Below are 22,657 nucleotides of genomic sequence, written 5' to 3'. Positions count from 1 at the left end.
AGCACTGAATTCAAGATCCATGTTTATTTTCCTAAACGGAGCTATTCATTTGCGATTTTGTTCTTTTTTGGACACAGTTCCTGAAGCTGATTGTGTATAATCTTCTGCGTTGAAAGTAACTGGTGCTGTGCAGAGTTGTGGTGCCGTGGTAACAAACCCCTCACACAAGTCACACATACAGCTCCTCACCAGAGACCAGGCTCCAATCCCAGCACCCTCTCTGCTGTACTCCTGCTTGGTTCTCTCTCCCTTGGCTTTATACTGTCTAAATAAAACTCAGAAGAATGTCCTTACAAAATAATACTAGCTATAAATGAATTGGTGCTGCCCACCCCATTCTAAGGGGTTTTAAGAAGGAAACAAAAATGAAATATGTTTTCCTGAGTCAATGGTTTGTATGTTGCATGCAGCAGACTGATGCATGGTTCAGACCTGAATTGACAGGGTGGAAGGATGAGGCTGAAGGTTAGTATTGTTCAGTGTCAGGCATCCTCTCAGGTTCCAAAATGTACAATCTACTTTAGTTCAGGTGTTGTTGTTTGAAGCCAAAGTCAATTACTCCTTACAATTGCAGTATTTTCACATTTCAAATAATAACCACATTAAGTTCTTTCTATACATTTACATATTTATATTATCATATTTACATAGTCAAATTACACATTCACATAGTCAAATGAAGAGGGCATATAACCTGAGGTAATTTAATCATATGACATCTGCCAGCTTACCATGCTATTTGACATATAAACCATGAATGTGTACTCTCATCAAAAATAGTTCACTGTACTGGCAGTGTCAGTGTCAACATTACATTCAGATCCATCATATGTGTTATAAAAATAGCTATAACCTAGAGCTAGCATGTTCAGTTAACATGAAACTAACCAACTGTTAAATGCCATACAATACAAAAATATTAATTACATTCTATCACCACATCAAATATGCCAATATACTCTATTAACTGAAATTAAATGTAACCTTCTTTCATAGGAAATAATTGGAACAAAATTGTTGAAATATTTGAAAAAACAGTTGAAAAATTAACTGGTTGGAATGATGAAACAGAAAAGCATAAGGCATTCTCCATGATTTAAAGACGAAACAGTCCTCTTTTACGCCACAGCTCCCCCTAGCGGCAGCAATCATAAACATTACTTCCAATACAAAGTGGGCAACAGAGATTGATTCCTATGTTGCTACAGCTGTGTCAGGCAAAAAACATTACAATGTTCCCTTGGTTGTCTTAGGTACTCTATTTGTAGCTCAAACGGTTAGGGTCCTACAGAAAATGTGTGACATAGGGGTTTTCCGGATGCTTCTAATCTGATCAAATACTCAATTCCTTATGTCCCATGCAAATTAATACAAAATGATACTGGCCATCATAAATGACGTCTCTTCTCTCTAACACACAGAGCTATTTTTAACAGAACTGATGATGTCACACTGTCTCGTGGACGATACAGTTAACTCAACTGAATTTTACAGCTATTAAAGTCTAGTAAGCCTTTGTACCTAGCGCAAAACAGACAGATGGAGGTAGGTGGAGCTGGGTGACCAAGGGAGAGGGACACAGACGAAGAGAGAGACATAGTGATGTAATAAAGAGAGTCTTCCAGATCATAACCGATAAAATATCTGGTCTCTATAAGACAGAGTCATGGCAGTGTAATAAAGAGACTCTTCCAGATCATGACCGATATAATATCTGGTCTCTATAAGACAGAGTCATGGAGAGTGTAATAGAGTCCTACAGATCATGACCGATATGATATCTGGTCTCTATAAGACAGAGTCATGGAGAGTGTAATAGAGTCTTCCAGATCATGACCGATATGATATCTGGTCTCTATAAGACAGAGTCATGGAGAGTGTAATAGAGTCTTACAGATCATGACCGATATGATATCTGGTCTCTATAAGACAGAGTCATGGCAGTGTAATAGAGTCTTCCAGATCATGACCGATATGATATCTGGTCGCTATAAGACAGAGTCATGGCAGTGTAATAGAGTCTTCCAGATAATGACCGATATAATATCTGGTCTCTATAAGACAGAGTCATGGCAGTGTAATAAAGAGAGTCTTCCAGATCATGACCGATATAATATCTGGTCTCTATAAGACAGAGTCATGGAGAGTGTAATAGAGTCTTCCAGATCATGACCGATATGATATCTGGTCCCTATAAGACAGAGTCATGGCAGTGTAATAGAGTCTTCCAGATCATGACCGATATGATATCTGGTCTTTACAAAGTATAGGCAGGGGGCTCCCACTTCTTGTAACAATGATATTAACTTTTCAAAATATGTAATCGAGTGATTATGCTTCTACACAAAACCCGAGGCTTATTCGCAAACCCATGTAAAGAGGGAAGAGGCCAAGAGGGGAGAAAGAACCCTGTGGGTCCCCATCTACCACCTCCCTGTTGGGTATTTGAGCACACATGTAAACCCTCCCCTCTGGCACTCTTCAACAGGGCAGCATTGTTTCCATGACCTCTGCCTTCCTCAGCGGTGTAGCTGTCAGTTAGAGTCCAACTACAGCGCTGGAGGGGGAGGCGGGGACAGGCCGCGTAATAACATCAGCCCTATCTGGAATATATAGAGAGCAGGAGGGGGAGGCGGGGACAGGCCGCTTAATAACATCAGCCCTATCTGGAATATATAGAGAGCAGGAAGGGGAGGCGGGGACAGGCCGCGTAATAACATCAGCCCTATCTGGAATATATAGAGAGCAGGAGGGGGAGGTGGGGACAGGCCGCTTAATAACATCAGCCCTATCTGGAATATATAGAGAGCAGGAAGGGGAGGCGGGGACAGGCCGCGTAATAACATCAGCCCTATCTGGAATATATAGAGAGCAGGAGGGGGAGGCGGGGACAGGCCGTGTAATAACATCAGCCCTATCTGGAATAAATAGAGAGCAGGAGGGGGAGGCGGAGACAGGCCGCGTAATAACATTAGCCCTATCTGGAATATATAGAGAGCAGGAGGGGGAGGCGGGGACAGGCCGCGCAATAACATCAGCCCTATCTGGAATATACAGTGCACTCTATCATTCTGCAAGCCCTTTTTGACACTGACTGTACGGAGAATGACAAAGCCACAGCTGGTTGAAGTGACTGCTAGTATCCAGATGTCTCAAGGCCTTCAAAATGTGTCTAATCGTGAATCCATATCCTGCACTGTCCATTGTATGATCCAGACAAATGCCTCACGCATTTTTTCTGTTTCGAAGCGTCCAAGTTCCTGTTTCTACCAACAGATGCCGTCGGACCCCGCTGCAGTTTGTTTGCAGTGAACCGGCAGTGTGGAACCACTGCCTTCATCAGTAGCCTATACGTTTGCCTACGAGTGTTAATCTGTTTGAACTTATGACACTATTGATTGGTAGATGATGTAGGTAGATTAGGATGGCAGAGAAATCATTAAACAGAGAAGTCCTAACGGTCAACTGCCTTCTGTCCGGCAGGACGTGTTGTAACATTAACTGTCCACCGTAATGTGTGTAACGTTCACTGCTATGTTTTTTTTTTCATATCACCTTGTCTCCCTCTCCTCCTCCTCTCCCACCTCCTCCACCTCCTCTTCCTCCTCTCCCTCCTCCTCCTCCTCTCCCTCCTCCTCCTCTCCTCCTCCTCTCCCTCCTCCTCCCCCTCCTCTCTTCCTCCCCTCCTCCTCCTCTCCTCCTCCTCTCCACCTCCTCCCCCTCCTCCTCCTCCTCCTCAGATGTCCGGAAGGATACTTCGGTCCGCGGTGCTTGCAGACAGAGCCGCTGCGGTACAGCATGCCCAATCCTTACGAAAGTATGTCCGCATGACAACAACAGCCGAGTCACGGTTGTCAGTGGTTCCCTCTGTTGTCCTGCTCCGTCTTCTCTGCCCCCTCCTCAGGTCAACCGCAGCCCTGGGTGGTGCGCGGCGCCACAGCGCCGCCCCGATGGGATCGCTCTGCTTCTATTGAACATGCCGTTGCTGCGGGTCTAACTGGGTTTTTCTTCTGCTTCTTTCCGTCTCTCTCTCTCTCTCTCTCTCTCTCTCTCTTTCTCTCTCTCCCTTTCTCTCTCTCTATCTCGGCCTTTGCCCCTCCTCTCTTTTTCTTCCCCCTCCTTTTTTTTTGTGGTTTTCTTTCTCTTCCATCAGGTGTCCAAATGACTTTACTGGTGACCGCTGTCAAAACTACGTCATGGCCAGTTTCTACCGTATGTCTATTTCCTCCTCTGTCCTGTCTGTCTTGGCTGTCGGTCCTGCATGTGGTATGGGATGTTGAACCCATGACATGGGCCCCCAATGGTGCTAACAATTGTTATTCCACCATCTGTGTGTGTTGACTCATCAGTTTAACTACCTTGTCCCGTGGCGTTGCTCCCCTCAGACCCACATCATCCGTATCGTTGACATTCTAATTTTAGAACAAATCACTGCATTAGAGAGAATCAGCGCAGCGGTGCAATACGCCCGGGTGACGATCAGCACGTTTGGTCTGCATGCCAGTCGGTAATGAATGTCCTTGACGTCGAGGCGTGGAGGAATCGCATGTCCTCTGCTCCAAGTTGACCCTCTTAGGTTTCGCTGTGTACCTAGAGATGGGAAGAGCTCCTTCCTGCTAGTTGATGGCATGGCAGCACAGTTTAATGACGAAAAGGCCGGTCAGCTCCCTGACGCCACGACCATGATACCTGCCTGATATCTAATCAATCACAGTCATTTGTGACAACGTTAGCGCTGATCCATGGATGGAAATGAGTTGTCAAACATGAATGCCAGTGGCTGGTAAGGGTTGAACTGATGACACCGTTGGATTTGGCATTCAGATTTCTTGGTCAGTTATCAGAAGTAACTAGCCAGGCCAAGGTTTCATCCTAGGGTCCTGTTTGACCTTTAACCCATGGATCATCACTACACCTCATGGGAATGCAATGGGCAAACTAAGCATGTAGACATTGCTCCAGTTCATATGGGACATGATAGTTTACGATAGGCAGTGCACAATAAAAACACTTTACTAGATGATAAATCCCATACAGAGAATATGTCTTTGTACAAATGGCTGTTTACTTTTCACACACACTCACACCCCTATATATACACAAACACTGACTCAGCCACTCACTTGGATTGCCCCAGAACTCTATTCCCTGTTTTTGCATGAACTTGCCAAGCTTTGGCAGCGGTAGAATGCCATTCTCTGGTTAAAACAACAGACCCTGGCTTCCTGCTCTTGCAGAGGTCTTCCTTAGCACCTGCCCTGTAATTACAACGCAGTGTTAAACAGAGCTGGTGGCCCGGGGCGACAGAATTTAACCCTGCACCAGCGCTCTGCATTGGCAAACCCAGCAAACATGTCCGTCAACCTCACAATTACACCCAGATTAGACAAAGGCATGTGGAGAACTGGAACTCGACAAGTCATGCCTGGGAGCAATTGGCTCTGATGTATGTCCGTGTACTGCAAGGGATCATGTCTTTCTGTCTTACTCAGTGTTGCCAAGTTCTGCAGTGTTTATACTGACATATAACTCCAAGCATTTATCCAAGAGTAGATTTGTTTGGGGCACATTTATGTATCCCAAAGAGATTGAAATTAACAAACATAAATCTGTGTCTGCCTCCTTGTAGCTCTTAAAAATTTCAAGTAAAGTGGCGGTTCCCTGGTATCACATGCACGGGTGGGGACATTTTACGATATGCAGTTTGAAAGTCTACACTGTATGATTAAATATTTGGCCTGTTTCCATGTCATGTCATGGTGTATTATTTCAGAATTACAATACTCTATTACTCCGCAGTGCATATCTGTCAACATCAGGCTTTTTCAAGTGGGCCTTTTTCAGAATGACACTGTTCCTGCATGCTGTTTAGTAGCAAAACATGTATAACATATGTAATGTAAGAGCCTACAGACTTTAACCTGAGCCTGTGCATACACCTGTGTACAGTACCATAGCCTATACATGCTAGTCCAGAGAGAGCCCAGATCTCTCTTGCGCTTAACCTAAATCTATCGTACCGTAAATTGGGTTAAAACTTAGTCACCCTAACCTTATTGCTCATGAGAGAAACTCAGTTTAATCAAATAGTTGCCTCTATTTTCAAGAGGTGTAGTCATTGTCAACCCTAGTCAATAGAGCCAAGCCTTTTTTCCCTTGACTAACATGCTGAGACAACCATCAAAAGGATGTGTGGGTGACGCTTTTCAAACCTTGTCCATTATGAAACCATATCCACATTTAATATAGTGTAAAAACATCACGCAGGACCAAATATTTTATAAACCTCAGGACCAACCAGGGATCTAATTCATTCATTAGCACATAAACCATTTATCTTAATCTTATCCATAGAAATGCCCCAAATGTTCCCAGCCAGGCGTGACGACTTTGGGAGGACCTTGCGTCTACACACAGGAGTAGGATTGGGAGCAAGCTTTAGGTCCAACTTAATAACAAAGTGACTGAGAGAAAGGCCAGGCAGGATGGGGTGAAGCTCCACCCACTCGGACCTCTCCCAGCGCTAGATCTGACATGTGTAATTGAATTCAGAGAGCATGCTGGAAAGAAGGCAGTTTCTGTGCACCAATTTCCTCCAAACGTAAACATGCCAGTCCCTCAACGTTTCAAGTGTGTACACTGACGACAGAGGTCAGAAAGTAGAGCGACAGCACTGCTGCGAAACATGTAAATCCAAACAAGACTTCAGAAATCCACTTACTTTACCTGTCAGCCCAAGAACAAATGCATCTCAAAACTTACGGATTAGTCTGTTGCCTCCATTTACCCAGTATTGAGCATAAAATAGGATTCTTCCGTTAATGACTGTATTGATCCTCAAGTATGCTGATTAATGGAGGAGACTTTAGAATACCAGTAATAAACATTTAACCTCTCCAGGCTTTACAGACTAGAAATTCAAACCTTATCATGCTATGAAGTGACTTTTTCGGCCCAACAGAACCGTACAGGAGATTATAAGCAGGGTGGGTCGATCCCTGAATGTTTGAATGGCTGTTGATGTTATTGATTAGATCTTCAGCCAAGGGTATGACAGAAACATATTTTCACTGTTCTAACTGCATTGGTAACCGGTTTCTAATGGCAATAAGAGGGTTTGAGTATGGCCAATATATCACGTCTAAGGGCTATATCCAGACAGCTTTTCGCCTTTTCGTTGTGCCTGAGAACAGCACTTAGCCATGGTATACTGGGCATTTCTATGGATAAGATTAAGATCAATGGTTTATGTGCTAATGAATGAATTAGATCCCTGGTTGGTCCTGAGGTCTATTAACCATGTGGTGTAATGGTTCCACCCCCCTCCTGCCCTACCGGTTATGTTCACCAGAGTTCTGCTTTTCTATCTGGGTGTCTCCCCACCCCAGAGATGCCATGGACGACTGTAAAAAAAAAAAACAGGACCCCCTCTGCCCCTTAGCCGGGCCGGGCTTACCAAGAGCACGTTGTCATGACAACAGCTGGGATTTGCTGCAACCCGAGTAGCGCGAGTGAGCTGTCAGAGATACAGGCTCAGCGCCTTCGAATGCAGCAGACAGCCCTTCCCCACCTCTACGTAAGGTTTCGCTTTCCACCTGATGTAATCCCCTCCCCTCCAAATCTGACTGGATGACTTGCGGACAAGGTAAATCACCTCCACTCAGTAAATAACACCGAAGTGTTGGTCCTCTTGATGAGGTTGGCGGACCTTAATGCTGTCTTTGCAACTGCATACATCCCTTAGCGAGGGCACTCACTGTCTGAAAGTCTCAAACAGCCACACCGGTCTGTCAATACCTCCTCTTACTGCCAAGCCGTGAGCCACGTCATTCCCATTGCACTGTTACCATTCAACACCAGAGCGAAATTAATCTGATTTTTCTATTCCAATGGCATACAGGTAAGGTTTCTTTCTGTTAACATGTCAAGAGCCATGAAAACATGCTCCTGTCAAATCTCACCCGAATAGACTTGCCTGTGTGGTGAATGAAACTGGACTGCCCTGCCATGCAGTGAGTTATGTAGTGAATTCCATAGAAAAGCAACATTTAACATTCTTTATGACCTGGGCTAGAGTTAATGAATACGTTAAAGTATATTAACCGGACGTCACTTTCAACACTTTGGAAAACAGTGTTCCTTCTTTAGAGAGCGTCGTGGTGACGTTTCATTAGCTAAGTAGTGCACCACATCTTAATCTGCCCTTAATGGTTGGTCCAGAGATCCGCTGCAGTCATTATTGCAGTGAGTTGTGTGGATGTCTGGTTTTGCATGACAGTCTAGACTGACTAACTGCTCGCTGTTGTCTTGTCCGCTGGGCTTGTCTGGTGTCTGTGGTGCTTGTTTTCGGATGTCTCTGTGTTCTTATCTCGATGTTGTCCAGCTTCGTCCTGTTGCTGTTACCACAGAGTGACTCACCGTCCATGTCTCCGAACGTTCACACACTGTATATATCTGTTGTGTATCTGTGTTGGAAGGTGTCTCCTAAACTGTTCTCTTCTCCTTTTTGTTTTCTTTTCGTTATGTCTTCCAACTGTCAACTTTCTGCAATGGCAGAGCATCTTGGGATTGAATTTATGGGTATGGAACAATCCTTCATTTTGATTCCCAGCTTGAGTAGAGCTGTGTACTAGATCTCCTTCCGTGCTGTTTGACATGCTTCCATTCCCTCTGCGAGGTGGACCCTAAAGCAAATGGTCCCCACTGATTAAGCAATCAATCTCGGTCAACCATAACTCTAACCCATTGGGCTTAAAAACGCACTGGCCACGCCCTTTGGAGATGACTCTTCTTTTACCATGACCATGGGTGTCCTGATCTGCAGCCCTCATCACTAAATGTACTGTACTATAGCCCCATTCCAGGCCACAGTGACTACGTGTTTATGACGAGCCCTTTTGGCATAGAGCGGAACTAGGTCATTGCCCACGTCACGCCTTATCTGCTTGAATAATACAAAATAGCAGCTAGCTAGATCGAGATCACAGAGGTTATTTTTAATGAGTACATTTCACAAGCGCTTTTGCATCAACGACCATCATTAAAAAAGTATTGTTGTTGCCTTGGGGTCGGGTTGTCAAGACTACATGTACAGTACATTAGACCATGTAAACAGGAGATTGTAAGTAGTTCTTCTTGATGAACTGGTTCAGGGTGTATGGCCTTGAAGAACAGGTAGAATCAATATGAAAGCCTGCTTGATTCATTGATTCTTTCTCATAGATTAGATTCCCCCTCCTTCCATCCTTTCCCCAAGGATAGGTGTTGTCTTAGAGTTGAAACTCTTCTGGAATCCTCTCTCCAGAGTTGATGACGTCAGAATGATCTCTGAAAGCCTTCTGTTTAGAATCAGCAGTTTTGTGTGATTTTGTTAGCACACACTAGGCAAGTGTTAACACTGAATTTAATTACATTACACAGGAAGAGTTGAATAACCGTCAGACCTTAGTAACACAAAAACATCCACCCACACACACCTTTCTCTTTGTCTATTTTACTGTCTCCCTCTCTCACAGTCTTGATGTCCCTCTTTTGCTTTAATAATACAGTTATTACAGTGCTACGTTTCAACTTGTATCAGCTAATGTCACAGTCCATAGCCACATCAGTCAGGCACTGTCAGGAGTTCAGGATGAAGGCTGCAAATAGGACACCCATTTTCTCCTGTTTCAACCAAAGCCTTCAGGAAAATGTCTCCCAGATTTGCTTTATGTTCTCCTCCGTCTCTGCTCCCTTTTAGCATGCTATGCCAGGTTTACAGTTGATACAATCCATCCATATCGCCCCCCAACCTACAAACTTCTCATCTTAACTGTCCTTCTTATCGCTCTCAAACCTTTATCCCCCTGTCATTATAAAACCACACTACCTGTTTGTAAGTCAACCTGCTCTGTTCTACCAGTGGCTCTCCATTTCCTTACCATGGTTTAGAATTGTCTTTAAAAGTAGAATGCTTTGTCTGACTGGATTCTTTTCAGTTAAGTCAGAGTGGTATAAGCATGTCATGCTTTATTTGGTGCGTAAACAAACGGTCCTTTCTTTCAGTACTTCCTTTCCCAAGAAATTTCCTGTGATACCGGAATTTTATATTTTCTTACGACAATTTATATATTGCTATTACCTCTCATGGTTGAAAATTCTTCATCACTCGATAACAACCAACACGGCTGAAATATTGTTGTTTGCCAAATAAATACTAGCCCTGGTGATTTATTTATAGTGTCAGAAAATTGAGTTGTATCGACAGGCTGATGCAAAATGGCCCATGCTGCTGTTGTTGCTAAATGAGGGTAGTGGGTAAGGGAGAGGCAACCTCAGATAGAAGTTGTTCAAATGCAATTCATTTTTATTACATGATTTATCACAGGCACACTGCTCCTGTATTTCCCCATGGCCTGCTCCTCCCTCCTCTCTCTCTGGGTTAGGTCACATTCTGCCCTCTGTATAGGAACAATTTTATGGGAAAGGAAATACGAAGAAAATACATTTCTCTTTATTTGTGACTGAAGTAACAAATGAAAAAGTTTCAACAATTGTATTTATTTATTTTCTTTTGCATTTATTTGTGTTATGTCTTAGAGCATGGAATGTAGAGCATGTTCAAAGCCTGCAGGGACTGTTTATCTGTGATTCTGCTTGTGTGAGTGCCTCTGTTTAGAGTGGTCTAGAGACAAAAAGACACTGAGTGGATGAGAAACCTCCATTTAGCTGAGTGTTGATCTGATGGGGGATCCCTTAGATGAATGAGGCGCTCCAACAATCAGAGCAGCAGATTTGGGACAGCTTTTTGGGCAGACCTTCATTTTAGATAGATGCACCTATTGTATGACTGCAATAGATAACAATAAAATGCTAAACCTAGCCCCACCATTGACACCATTGACACATGTCCTATAGTAATAAAAGGCGCAGTTCAGGATTTTGCTATATATATTTTTGCTTTATACATTACTGTATACATTTCCCAGAGACAGATGAATTCATGGATTACATTTTCTTCTCTACATTTAGTTTGAAGGATTGCTTAACAATGGCTCAATAGCAACCTCAGACTTTGCTAGTGCTGCTTAGCATTGGCTCAATAACAACCTCTGATGTCCTCCATACTGGACACAGTTACATTTAAAAACAAATTAATACTGAACTCTATACTGAATGCAAAGACATAAATGCTATGGTAATGGTACCTCAAACTTCATCCATACTGGACACAAGAGACACAAACGCTATGATAATGGCATCCACAGGTTCATCTGACTCTGGGGAAGTAGATAAACGGCTTCACTGCCAACATTCCAAACAATCTTTTTAAAATACATCTCATGTCAACTGAATGTCAAACATCTACATTTCTAGTGAATACTGTAAAAATTCCCAGTTTATGTCAGTCGTCAACATTTGTAGGACATTTCAACTGAATGTTTTACTCCAGGCATCTTGCCTCAACTGGCTTTTATTCAAAAGCCATTACAATAAAGGATCGGAGTTGGAATGTTGGCTAGTTCAGCATCAGAGCCTTCACTACAGCCAAAACATACATGTCTGCTAATTCATACATGAAGCATCTGCTTAATCTGTTGGTGTAGGAATGTAGAAGGTGTGAAGGAGTGCAGGATGTGTAAACCTTCACCTTCAGAGACTGATGTTGTTCTGTTGTTTTTTCCTTGTACTTTTCTGTGTGTTTGTGCGTGTGTGTGCATGTGTTTGTGTGTGTGTGTGTGCTGTCCACAGAGGCGGAGGAACTATACCAGAAAAGAGTCTTGACAATCACTGGTATTTGCGTGGCTCTATTGGTGGTGGGCATCGTGTGTGTGGTGGCCTACTGTAAAACCAAGTAAGTCTCCCCCACAGAAAAAAAACATGAATATATAGCTACTATTATGGGATCTAAGGAAGCACGTTGCACATCTCCATTCTTTGTCAGTTTTTTGGCTCCAACAGTGTCCTCAGGAGGGATCATTGAATGAGAGTCCTGCACATTTTCAAACCACCCAAAAACTGACAGAAGTGTGGATTTTTACCTGATAACCCCCTGCATAGATTTAGTTCCGAAACCCAAAAAACATCCAGTTTATTCATGCCTCCAGATATAATTAATGAGATAATGAATTTCAATCTTATGCATTAATTTGATTTGAGGGAATCCTTTTTTTGAATGAGCTAAAATGCAGGCTAGTTAGTCTACTGAACCTAGCAACATATGCTATTCTCATGTAGGGGAGGGGATAGATGGCCCTCCTTCTCATTGTGTCATAGCTGACTATTTATTTCCCCAGTCACAGAAATAACATTTAGAATTTATATAAAACGTTTCCGACCCGCAAAATAATCGTTCAGAACCGCAAGCCAATAAAATATGACTAATTGCGTGATTTATTTGCAGTTTACCCGATCTAATGCAGGACTCTTCCACAAAGTCTCCATGTCGTAGAAGTCTCCATGTCGTAGCCCATGGTAAAACAGCCTTTTGTCCACGAGTGGCCTCTATCTCTGTGGTTAGCCCCGGCTTGTGTAGGTCCAGTCAGAGTAATCCCAGCTCCAGGGCTGTGACGCTGATGAGGATTTTCTCCTGTACAGGAAACAGAGGAAGAAGATGCACAATCACCTGCGGCAGAACATGTGTGCAGATCACCCAAACCGGAACCTAGCGAATGGACCCAATCACCCTGGCCCTGGTCCCGAGGAGATACCCATGGTAGATGTGAGTCACCCTACCTGGCTGTTCATGGATGAATGGAAGGACGAATTGTTTGTTGTCTGACTTATATGGTACCTGGTGAAGTCTCATAGGAAACCCTAATGCAACGTTTCTTAGACCCAGTTCTGTGGACCGGCACCTGTCCGGGAGGGAATGCTTGTCAGTCCGTGATATATCCCTCTTTAAAAAGCCTCACTGATTGCATTGACACTTCCTTCACAGAACCATTTTAATGTGGTTTACATAATATGATGTGGTTTACCTTATGTGTACCTTTATGTGTTTTGGCTATAATTCAATGTGTTGTTTTGGTAATAGAAGAAGAAGGCTATAATTTCCTGGTCCCTGGCATTTATTTTTGAGAAAGGCTGCAATAATTAGATTAGATTCAACTTTATTGTCATTGAACAAGTACAAGTACAGTACAACGAAATGCAGTTTGCATCTAACCAGAAGTGCAAATAGAGCATGGCAGAAAATGTACAAGTATTACGTTTCAATATACAAGTGGGATAAATAGTTGTGAGGGTACGAGTGGCAATTCTCAATGGCATTCTGAATTTGCAATCGAGGCAAATTGAAGGAGTAAGGTAGCATGTGTGACTGAAATGCAGGGATAGCAGCAATGAGGTTCCCAAGTTAGACATGTGTATGTAACAATTGAAAATGCGCAGTGCAGTACAGTGACAGTTCTAAATGTGCAATGAGGGCAAGTTTAAGGTGCAAGTCGGCATGTGCAAATGAAATACAGGAATTCCAGCAATGACCCATACCTGAAGACAACTGAAAACATCCTTATCAGACTTTGTAAGGCAGTGACAGAGTCCAGTAGTACAAAGGGTGGGTATGGTTAGTGATGGGTCACAAAGTTCAGAAGGGTTACAGCAGATGGAAAGTTCCTGAGCCTGCTGGTGCGAGAGGGGAGAGACCTGTACTGCCTCATGGGAGGAGGGCAAACAGTTTGTGGCATGGATACTGTATGAAGGGTCCCTGATGAAATATTTATTATTTGGTATAAAAAAATTATAAGAAATCAGATTGTCTTCTAATTTTAATTTTGAGTGTTCTCCATATCCAGTAAGTAGATTTGACTTTCCAGTTGAGCTAATTCCACCATGTTTCATTGTATTTCGGGTCCCTGGAAGGATCTGATACAGTCCCTCAAATACGCAGTAAGGTTTTTCTGCAGGAAAGTTGGCAAATTGTCTGCATTATCATTGATGTACGGTATGTATTCAAAAACTCTCTTTAGTTAGAGGGAGGGACATTGCGGAGATATGATCTATTCAAGCTCTGGTCCAGCCTTCAATTAAGAATCCTTCTTACAACCGGTTTTCTCTGAAACATATCTGGTATCAGGGCCAAGGCCTTTTTCAAAAAGGTGGGATTATATTTGTTGTTTGATCCATAAAATAATAGGGTAAGCAAGGTTAAATTGATCACTCTTATCCCAATCAGATGGAGAGCCAGAGCCTTTCTCACCTTTTTGGAGAAGGTTGAGTGATATACCTGCCCTTACCATCTACACCTAGTTTAGTGTGGAAATCATTCTTCAGATAGTTTTCTTGTAACAATGTTAAACCAAATGCCAGGGGCTTGGACTTTGTCTCTTTTGACTGGCTGGTTCAAACCTTCCATGTTCCAAATGGTGAATGTAAGCCCTGCCCTTCTCGTTTGCAGTTCTTTAGGTGTAATGCATGACAAACTTAGTGAGGAGAAATGCATGCACTAAAACATTTACCATGGTTGGTTCTTCCATGAGACAAATTATTATGAACAGAAACAAATGAAAATGAAAAAAAAAATGTCAGTGGGTGGATAGATGGGTAAAAGCACTGACCATGAACAGACTGTATTTCTTTAAATTCAAAATGTGTGCATTACGAATGGCCGGCTGTAGGAGTTAGTAGATAAAATCCAATTAAGCTTTATATTCATTTGTCAATGAACAACCAGAAGACAGAGCAAGTAAACAGAATGATAGGATCAGACATCCTTTACTCCCATTTTGAATATTAAAGATTTGTGTATGCAAGTATAAAGATAGGTAACTGCCCCTCATGGGACAGTTAAATAATAATTGAGCAGGTACGGTGTACAGATCCTTAGAGAATGTGATAGCAAGACAAGTCTGTGAAGCCACCTCTGTGGCGGAGAGAAGGCATCCGCCTTGCAAGGATAACATCACCATAAATTAGACATTCAACCATGGCAGGAAGCTGCATCCTCGCTGACCCCCTCATCCTATCCCATCCAAAACTGTCCACTGGAAGCTCAAGTACACCAGGGAGTGAGAGCTAATCTCACATTGAAGAGATAGCATTACTGAATTCATCGCTGTAGAGTTGCATTGCATCTGCTGAGGTTAGATAAAGGAAGACCTTGTCCTTGTACTCCACCTTCACACGAGCAGAATAGAGCAGAAAAATTGAACATGCTGCTGCCGGAAAGGGTCTTGACTTCCTTGAATGTGGGGGACGTTAATGGTGGGACTGCACTTGTACACTCCAGTCCCTGTTCCTCTGACTGGGAGGCCTCATAACCTGGAAGATATCCTTACAATATGTAGGTCATAGTAGGAATAGGCCGTGCATCCTCGCAGAGACTGGGAACATCCAGTACGTCTCAGTCACCCTGATGGAAGTCTTTTGTCTCTATACTTCAAGCCAAGGGAGAGATGAATATGACCCCTTCATCAAGACAACCAGAAATCTGTTACAGTTTACTGCCATCAGGAACTAAAGCTCTCTATCCAAAATGCACGATGAATAGAGCTTAATATGTCAGGAAAGATTTAGCAATAGTGTTTGGTAGCGCTGTCACAAAAGTTCCACGGGATTACGTGCAGGTCCATAAGTCCCGCTTAATGCCATCTTTCTAAACCCTGTTTCTTTGTGTGTTTTAGTACATCTCTAAGAATGTGCCGGCAACAGAGCGAGTCATACGGCACGGACCAGAAGCTTCTTTCCCCGGCAGCCATGCGTCTTCCAGATCTCACAACTCTTCTACTCGTGCCCATTCATCCACTCACAGGTAACCTCCTCACACCTGCCTCGCATTAGGCTCACTACAGGGAAAGGTTTTGACACACACAGATACACACACAGACACACACACACAGAGGAAAAAACACACTGGAGCCTATCCCTGTTAATACTACTAAAGCCTGACCTCGAGGGACCCCCGTTCCGAGCCAAAGTGAGTCATTTTGACTCCGGCTTTCCAACAATCATAATGCCCTCCGTTTTGGCCTCTTTCATTCAGACACGAGGAGCGGACGTGGAGCCTGGAGCGGACGGACAGCGTCCTCTCGGACTCACCGGGCATGATGTCATCTTCCGTGGGGACCAGTAAATGCAACAGTCCTGCGTGCATGGAGGCTAGGGCCAGGCGTGCCGTACACTGTGGCTTTACTGAGCCCCACCGGTCGGGCCTGCAGTACGGGGACTCCTTCGACTCGCTGGGGGACTCTCCGCACAGCGACAGGTGGGGAGGGAGCACAGCCCTTCTCTGGTTATGGTCGTGGCACTGGGGCGCGTTTTAGTGGCCACCTCAGGAGGCTTCACTTCACAGCCGGCTCTCTACCAGCCCCTAGAGGCCAGCGACGGCACTTTGAAACAGTCAATGGCAAATGCGTCTTCACCATAGGAGAACTGAAAGAGATGGGTAGAATATAGTTATGTGTATATGTATAATATATATGTATAATATATATGTATAATATAGCCAAGTGTCAGAATTGCTACATCTCTTAGATGTGTACTGTGTATACAACATACGTTCAGTTGTACTGGTCTGTATTTTGGTGTTTTGAGGGTCAAAGCCAGTCAACAAGACATAACCTCTAGCAGCTGTATTTCTTGCAAAAGATCTCCCGTTCTGTACTCCACGAACTCTGTATGGCAGCAAAACAGGAGGCAGGATACCGTAAGGGCTTCATTAAGACACGGAGAGCTCAACAACAGATCTCCTCTCTGGGGTGGAACACTAGCTAGCTGGTCTCTAGTGGTGGCTGTGGCTGTCAACTCTTAATGTCATTTCCTTACTGGGTTGCTCTGCGCCCGATTATCTCACATGGTATTGTGGGTACTCATCTTCGTGTTTCCCAGAGACGTTTACAGAACATTTGTTTATATTTATTTTAGCTGTAAACCAATGACCACTCATTCGTTTGGTTTTCTTGTGTTTAAGTTAGGGGGAGTCTTCATATACATAAATAGTTTTAAGCTATGATGAACATTTGGCTAAACAGTGCCAGGCAGAATCCCAGAATTGCAGTGCCAAGTTTTCCAACAGGATTAGAGTTAAACAGTGATTCACTTTATTTTTGGGTTTGCCATTGGGTCTTTCAGAGGCTTTTTCCTAAAGTGTACACTTTTTCCTCCCCAGTGCCATATTATGAAGGAAGAGGGACTATACTGGTCTAACGTAACATATCAACACACACGACAGCCTGCAAATGTAGCACCTCAACTGATCACAACACAAAATATATGTATATAAACCGATCAGCCATAACATTATGACCACCTGCCTAATATTGTGTAGGTCCCCTTTTTGCCACCAAAACAGCCCTGACCCGTTGAGGCATGGACTCCACTAGACCTCTGAAGGTGTGCTGTGGTATCTGGCACCAAAATGTTAGCAGAAGATCCTTTAAGTCCTGTAAGTTGCGAGGTGGGGCCTCCATGGATCAGACATGTTTGTCCAGCACATCCCACAGTTGCTCGAATGGATTGACATCTGGGGAATTTGGAGGCCAAGTAAACACCTTGAACTTGTTGTTGTGTTCCACAAACCATTCCTGAATATTTTTTGCTTTGTGGGAGGGTGCATTATGCTGCTGAAAGAGGCCAATGCCATCAGGGAATACCATGAAAAGGGTGCAAATGGTCTGCAACAATGCTTAGGTAGGTGGAACAAAGTAACTTCCACATGAAAAGCAGGACCCAAGGTTTCCCAGCAGAACATTGCCCAAAGCATCACACTGCTTCTGCCGGCTTGCCTTCTACCCATAGGGCATCCTGGTGCAATGTGTCCACGTGATGTAAAAGAAAACGTGATTCATCAGACTAAGCCACCTTCTTCCATTGCTCCGTGGTCCAGTTCTGATGCTCACGTGCCCATTGTAGATGCTTTCGGCAGTAGACAGGGGTCAACATGGGCACCCTGACTGGTCTGTGGCTACACAGCCCCATACACAACAAACTGTGATGCACTGTGTGTTCTAACACATTTCTACCAATACCAACATAAACTTTTTCAGCAGTTTGAGCTACAGTAGCTTGTCTATTGGATCAGACCTCACGGTCCAGCCTTCGATCCCCACATGCATCAATGAGCCTTGGCCGCCCATGAGCCTGTCACTGGTTTACCACTTTTCCTTCCTTGGACCACTTTTGATAGGTACTGACCACTGCAGACCAGGAACATCCCAGAAGGGCTGCACTTTTGGAGATGCACCGACCCAGTCGTCTAGCCATCACAATTTGGCCCTTGTCAAAGTCGCTCAGATCCTTATGCTTGCCCATTTTTCCTGCTTCTAACACATCAACTTTGAGGACAGAATGTTCACTTGCTGCCTAATATATCCCACCCACTGACACGAGATGATCAGTGTCTTCACCTGTCACTGGTCATAATGTTATGGCTGATCGGTGTGTGTATATATATATAGACACACACACACACACACACAGAAATGTGTACTGCAAATATGTACAGTGTACATTGTGTTTTATATGTGTGGTCCGACACGACATCTAACTCTGCTGCTGCTGTTCGGCCCGGCCCGCCCTCTCACCCCTCCCCACAGGTACGTGTCAGCCCTGACCACGCCGGCCCACCTCTCCCCGGTGGACTTCCATTACTCCCTGCCCCCCCAGGTGCCTACTTTCCAGATCACCTCCCCCAACGCCAGCCAGGCCATGTCCCTCCCGCCCGCCGCGCATGCCCCGTACCCCCTGGCAGACGACCAGCCTCTGCTGCGGCGCTACCAGGTGCCCCTGCACGACGTTCAGCGCCAGGAGCCCTACCGGCAGCAGCGGCGCACGTACCTGAACGACAGCGCGGGAAGCCTCCCCTCCAGCCTCCCCTCCAGCCCCTACCGGTTGGCGGAGGACGAAGACTATGAGACCACGCAAGAGTACCTCTCCTCCAGGGAGAAACCAAAGAGAAGCGGGTCCGGCAGTGGGGGCCGGCGCTTGCGGAGATCCAGACTGAACGGCCACGTGGCACCGCGAGGTTACGAGGCGTCACGGGACTACGGCTCTCGCAGCTGCCTGACGGACAGCGAGTCGGAGGAGGAGGGCGAGAACACGCCCTTCCTTAGTATGCAGAACATGAACGCCGAGCCGTCCGCTATCTACAGGCCGGCCGACAGTCGGACTTCTCAGTCACACTCTTCGGGGCGGCACGGTGCACGCGGGAACCCACAGACCAGACAGACACACTCGCAGTCTAAGCCGGACAATGCGCCCCACTAAGGAAAGAAGACGACCTACCATCCAAAATCTATATACTATAAACCTGCACCTATAAGAAATATTTTTATTTTATATAACTGACAGATATTCTAAACAAATGAAATATTTATTTTCATTTTAGCAAAAGTTGTCTACTAGTTAACAGCAAAGACTTTTTTTATTGGGAAAACTCTATTTATATGTACATTTTGATTTACAGCATAAAAAGACGTGCCAATTTTTTCACAACTTAAAAACTAGAGTCATATTGTGGTGCCTTTTGCTGTGTGCCGATGTAGGAGGGCCAGTGGAGTTTTTTGTAGCCTTTCTTATATGGACATCATTTTTGATACACGTTTTTCTCTTTTGTTTTCTCTTTTGGCATTTTCTTTTTCCTTTTGGTCCAGGCTGCGTTCTTCTGGGAACCCCATGTGACCCCCCTCCCTTCCACATCATGCAATATAAACCACTTAATCATCAGGTGTATGTTTACATTCATAGAATTCGCCTATAGGGTTTCTCATTTTATGCCTCCAGTAGAAAAAAACTGATAAATGCAACGTAGGTCCTTTCTGCTCTCTGGGTGGGGAGGAGTGTTTGCATATGTGAGTCAGTGTGTGTGTGTGTGTGTGTGTGTGTGCCTCCACCTGTGCTTGACTGCTCGTGCGTGTGTGAGTGAGTGGCAGATGTCCTGATATGTCATTGTACCAGCTCATTGCTCTGTCGGCCACCAGGCTTTATCAGTAGAGGTTCAGTGAGATCAGCCTTGGTTCCAGGGTTGTGCCGCTGTTAGGTAGAGAAATCTGCATGTCGTTGATGTGCGTTTACTCCCAACCACACTACTCCGCTTCAGCCACGCTACTCCACTTCACCCACGCCTCCCCGACCTCACCCACGCCACACGGCTTCACCCACATTACCTCGCCATCACCCACCCCGCTTCACCCACACCACCTCGCTTCTCCCCCACCACCAACTTCACCCAACCCACCTCACTTCTCCCCTGCCACCCTGCTTCACCCACCCCAGCAACTCACCCTGTCGTCCCAACATAGTCATCCAAGATAAGGTTTATGTTATGGTGGCCTCCAACATCCTGGCTGGTCTGTGATTCTCAAGAAGAAATGCCATTGGCCAGTATAGAAGTTGATGTGACGCTCTCCCAGCTGTCAGTAGTAATGGCTTAATACAAAAAGATTAAAATAAAATGGAAAATCTGTTTCTCTTTCTGCCATGACCCCAACCATTTCTCCTCCTAACCACAACCTGTCCATTGTGTCCCCTTGGCCAGAGCAAAGGGGCCGCACAGCGTCTCAGGACTCCCACCCAGCCCTATGCCCTCGTCCCACGCCCTGCACCATCAGACCTTTGACTAAGTCTCCCCTCCCAAAGACATAAAGGACATTGTACCTGCTATTCCTCTGAGCCCTTCCATCTAGAGAGGAGGAAAGTAGAGCGTAAGCTCAGTGGAGAGCAGAGCTGATCAGAGAAGAGGTGTTTTCATTGCGCCAAACAAAACCTTCTAGCTGGAGAGCGTCTCCACAAACAGAATGAAAATGTGACAAACCTGCTTGGATTTGTAGAATAGAAAGAATAGAAACTCTTGTATCAATATCTGTTTTTGCAAATAAAAGGTTATGATTTGGCAAAATGAACACACCCCAACAGAACACATGAAACCAATACAAGATATATAGCTGTGAAACTTCGGAGGGTCATAAAATGCCAAAATATGCAACCTTTCTATTTTTTTGTTTTGTTTAATGACATCATTTTCTAAGAGATGACTGTAGAGTGTTGTGTTAAACCTATGTACCGCCTGTAGTGTAGAAGAAGTAACATGGTATCAATATATATTTATATCCATTATTATTTTTCATGCAGTTATGCAGCCATTGCTCAAAAATGTCAGTTTTCACAAATTCATTTCCATGGATTGATTGTTTTCATGAATTCTTATCTCACTTAGTCCAGACCAAGCAGACGCCATGCTAGTCCACCGTAATGACTAACCGCTTTAATGGGTCTCATTCACTAACGTTGAGTGCTGCTCAATCTTGTGGATAAGGATATTAATTTGTTGCTTGTTAGTATGTCGGTTATCAATTTCAAAAGTTGAATTATTAACTCCTCTGTCCTTCAGTGAAATGAGATATTTGGAAAATAATTTCATAACTTGCAGAAAATGTAATAGGAGTGTTTTGGCAATGCTTTTGAATTGAAGTGAACGAAGACCGTTGATAATCTCACAAAACTGGTCGAATGCATTTTTCAAATATTACCAAAAACAAAAAAATGACCATACCAGGACCAATAATCTGATGAATAGATCAATACCAATCTGACAGGTAGGATCGGAAACAAAACTGGTAACTGCTGTATGTTCAAGGCACAGTGATACAGACATTGGTTTTTCTGTCACACCTCACATATGAATTTTCTCTTCTTTTAGTTCCTCGCGCTCTGGGTTTGATTTTGTATGTTTGAAAAATGCAAAAGAAGACAGTGCTTCTCGAGTTAGTTTACATGTGATATTTCCCCCACCTTGCCTTTCCCCCTCACCCAATAGAAGTGCTGCCAGGTTCGTCTTGCCAGTTTCTCCTGTTTTCTTTTTCTGCCCTTCCTCGCTTGAAATGTTTGAACACCTCTCCTCTGCATGCCCTTGTGGTTAAGGTTAGATGGGTGCATGGTAAAAAGCAGCAGACCTTTTTTTCCTCCAGTCAGTGAAAGTGTATTTCATTTAACATTCAGCAATAAAAAAGAACCTTCCCCCCCATGTCCATTCTTGGAATATGCTAGAAAAAAATGAAAAATGCGAGATTGTCATAGATTGTAAAATAAAATGAAAAAAGGAATCCACCTGTTCATATGAGACAATAAATCTTTATTCATATCATTTTAACATAAAGTGGTCATTTGTGCAGGGCTAATATGATACAGATTTTGAGACATCCATTAGACACTGGGTCGAGAAATGGCTTGCTTTTCTGACCTTCCTGCTTGTGACATTCTGTTTGTTTCCTTTGTGTTGTCTATTGGATACCCAGTGTGGAATTTCTCACAAAAATCAGAGGAAACAATGTCATTTTCTGCCACAATTAGGTAAGAGTTAAGGAAAATGTATGCGTGTACAAATTAGTGTATATTATATTAAATTAAAAGAGGCTACTTTGGGATGTTAGACTGTTGTACTGTTCATATAGTATGTTCATATAGTATGGATACTATGGATACAAAATGTTCATTTTTCATGTGCACACAGCAAACAAGGAACTTCTGACACACTAGACCTCCGGCTGCTAACATTGCTATTTCAGTGTCAAAACCACAATTCTTTCAGACTTATCTTGCAAGACATTTCCAAGATGTTCATCTGGCTCTCATTACCACTAAAGCATTTATTTCCCTTCGATGACTGTGATCAACGATCAGTTTTTATGTGCCATTAGTTTTCTGGTCATTCCTGACAATCGAAAACTTGAAACATGTGCTTCCT

At 43.9% G+C, this 22,657-nt stretch overlaps 1 protein-coding gene across 3 annotated transcripts in view; it reads left to right on the top strand.

Annotated features, from left to right (window-relative positions):
- Positions 1 to 20,552, top strand: part of nrg2a (neuregulin 2a) — a 101,102-nt gene extending 80,550 nt beyond the window's left edge. The window contains exons 5-11 of one of the 3 annotated variants that reach the window (XM_020048291.3): positions 4,154 to 4,212; positions 8,557 to 8,580; positions 11,731 to 11,833; positions 12,577 to 12,700; positions 15,603 to 15,730; positions 15,962 to 16,183; positions 18,513 to 20,552. In XM_020048291.3, coding sequence (XP_019903850.2) covers positions 4,154 to 4,212; positions 8,557 to 8,580; positions 11,731 to 11,833; positions 12,577 to 12,700; positions 15,603 to 15,730; positions 15,962 to 16,183; positions 18,513 to 19,182 — 1,330 coding nt within the window. In that variant the 3' untranslated portion in view covers positions 19,183 to 20,552. Of the gene's footprint in view, positions 1 to 3,740; positions 3,818 to 4,153; positions 4,213 to 8,556; positions 8,581 to 11,730; positions 11,834 to 12,576; positions 12,701 to 15,602; positions 15,731 to 15,961; positions 16,184 to 18,512 lie in introns of all 3 variants that reach the window. The other 2 variants (XM_010870578.4, XM_020048292.3) reach the window with 2 other exon arrangements.
- The last annotated feature ends 2,105 nt before the right edge of the window (positions 20,553 to 22,657 follow it).

This window comes from Esox lucius, chromosome 7 (genome assembly GCF_011004845.1).
Source record: "Esox lucius isolate fEsoLuc1 chromosome 7, fEsoLuc1.pri, whole genome shotgun sequence".
In the NCBI taxonomy this organism is placed as follows: Eukaryota; Metazoa; Chordata; class Actinopteri; order Esociformes; family Esocidae; genus Esox; species Esox lucius.
The sequence above is the reverse complement of the archived record's forward strand: the minus strand, read 5'-3'. Positions and strand labels throughout refer to the sequence as shown.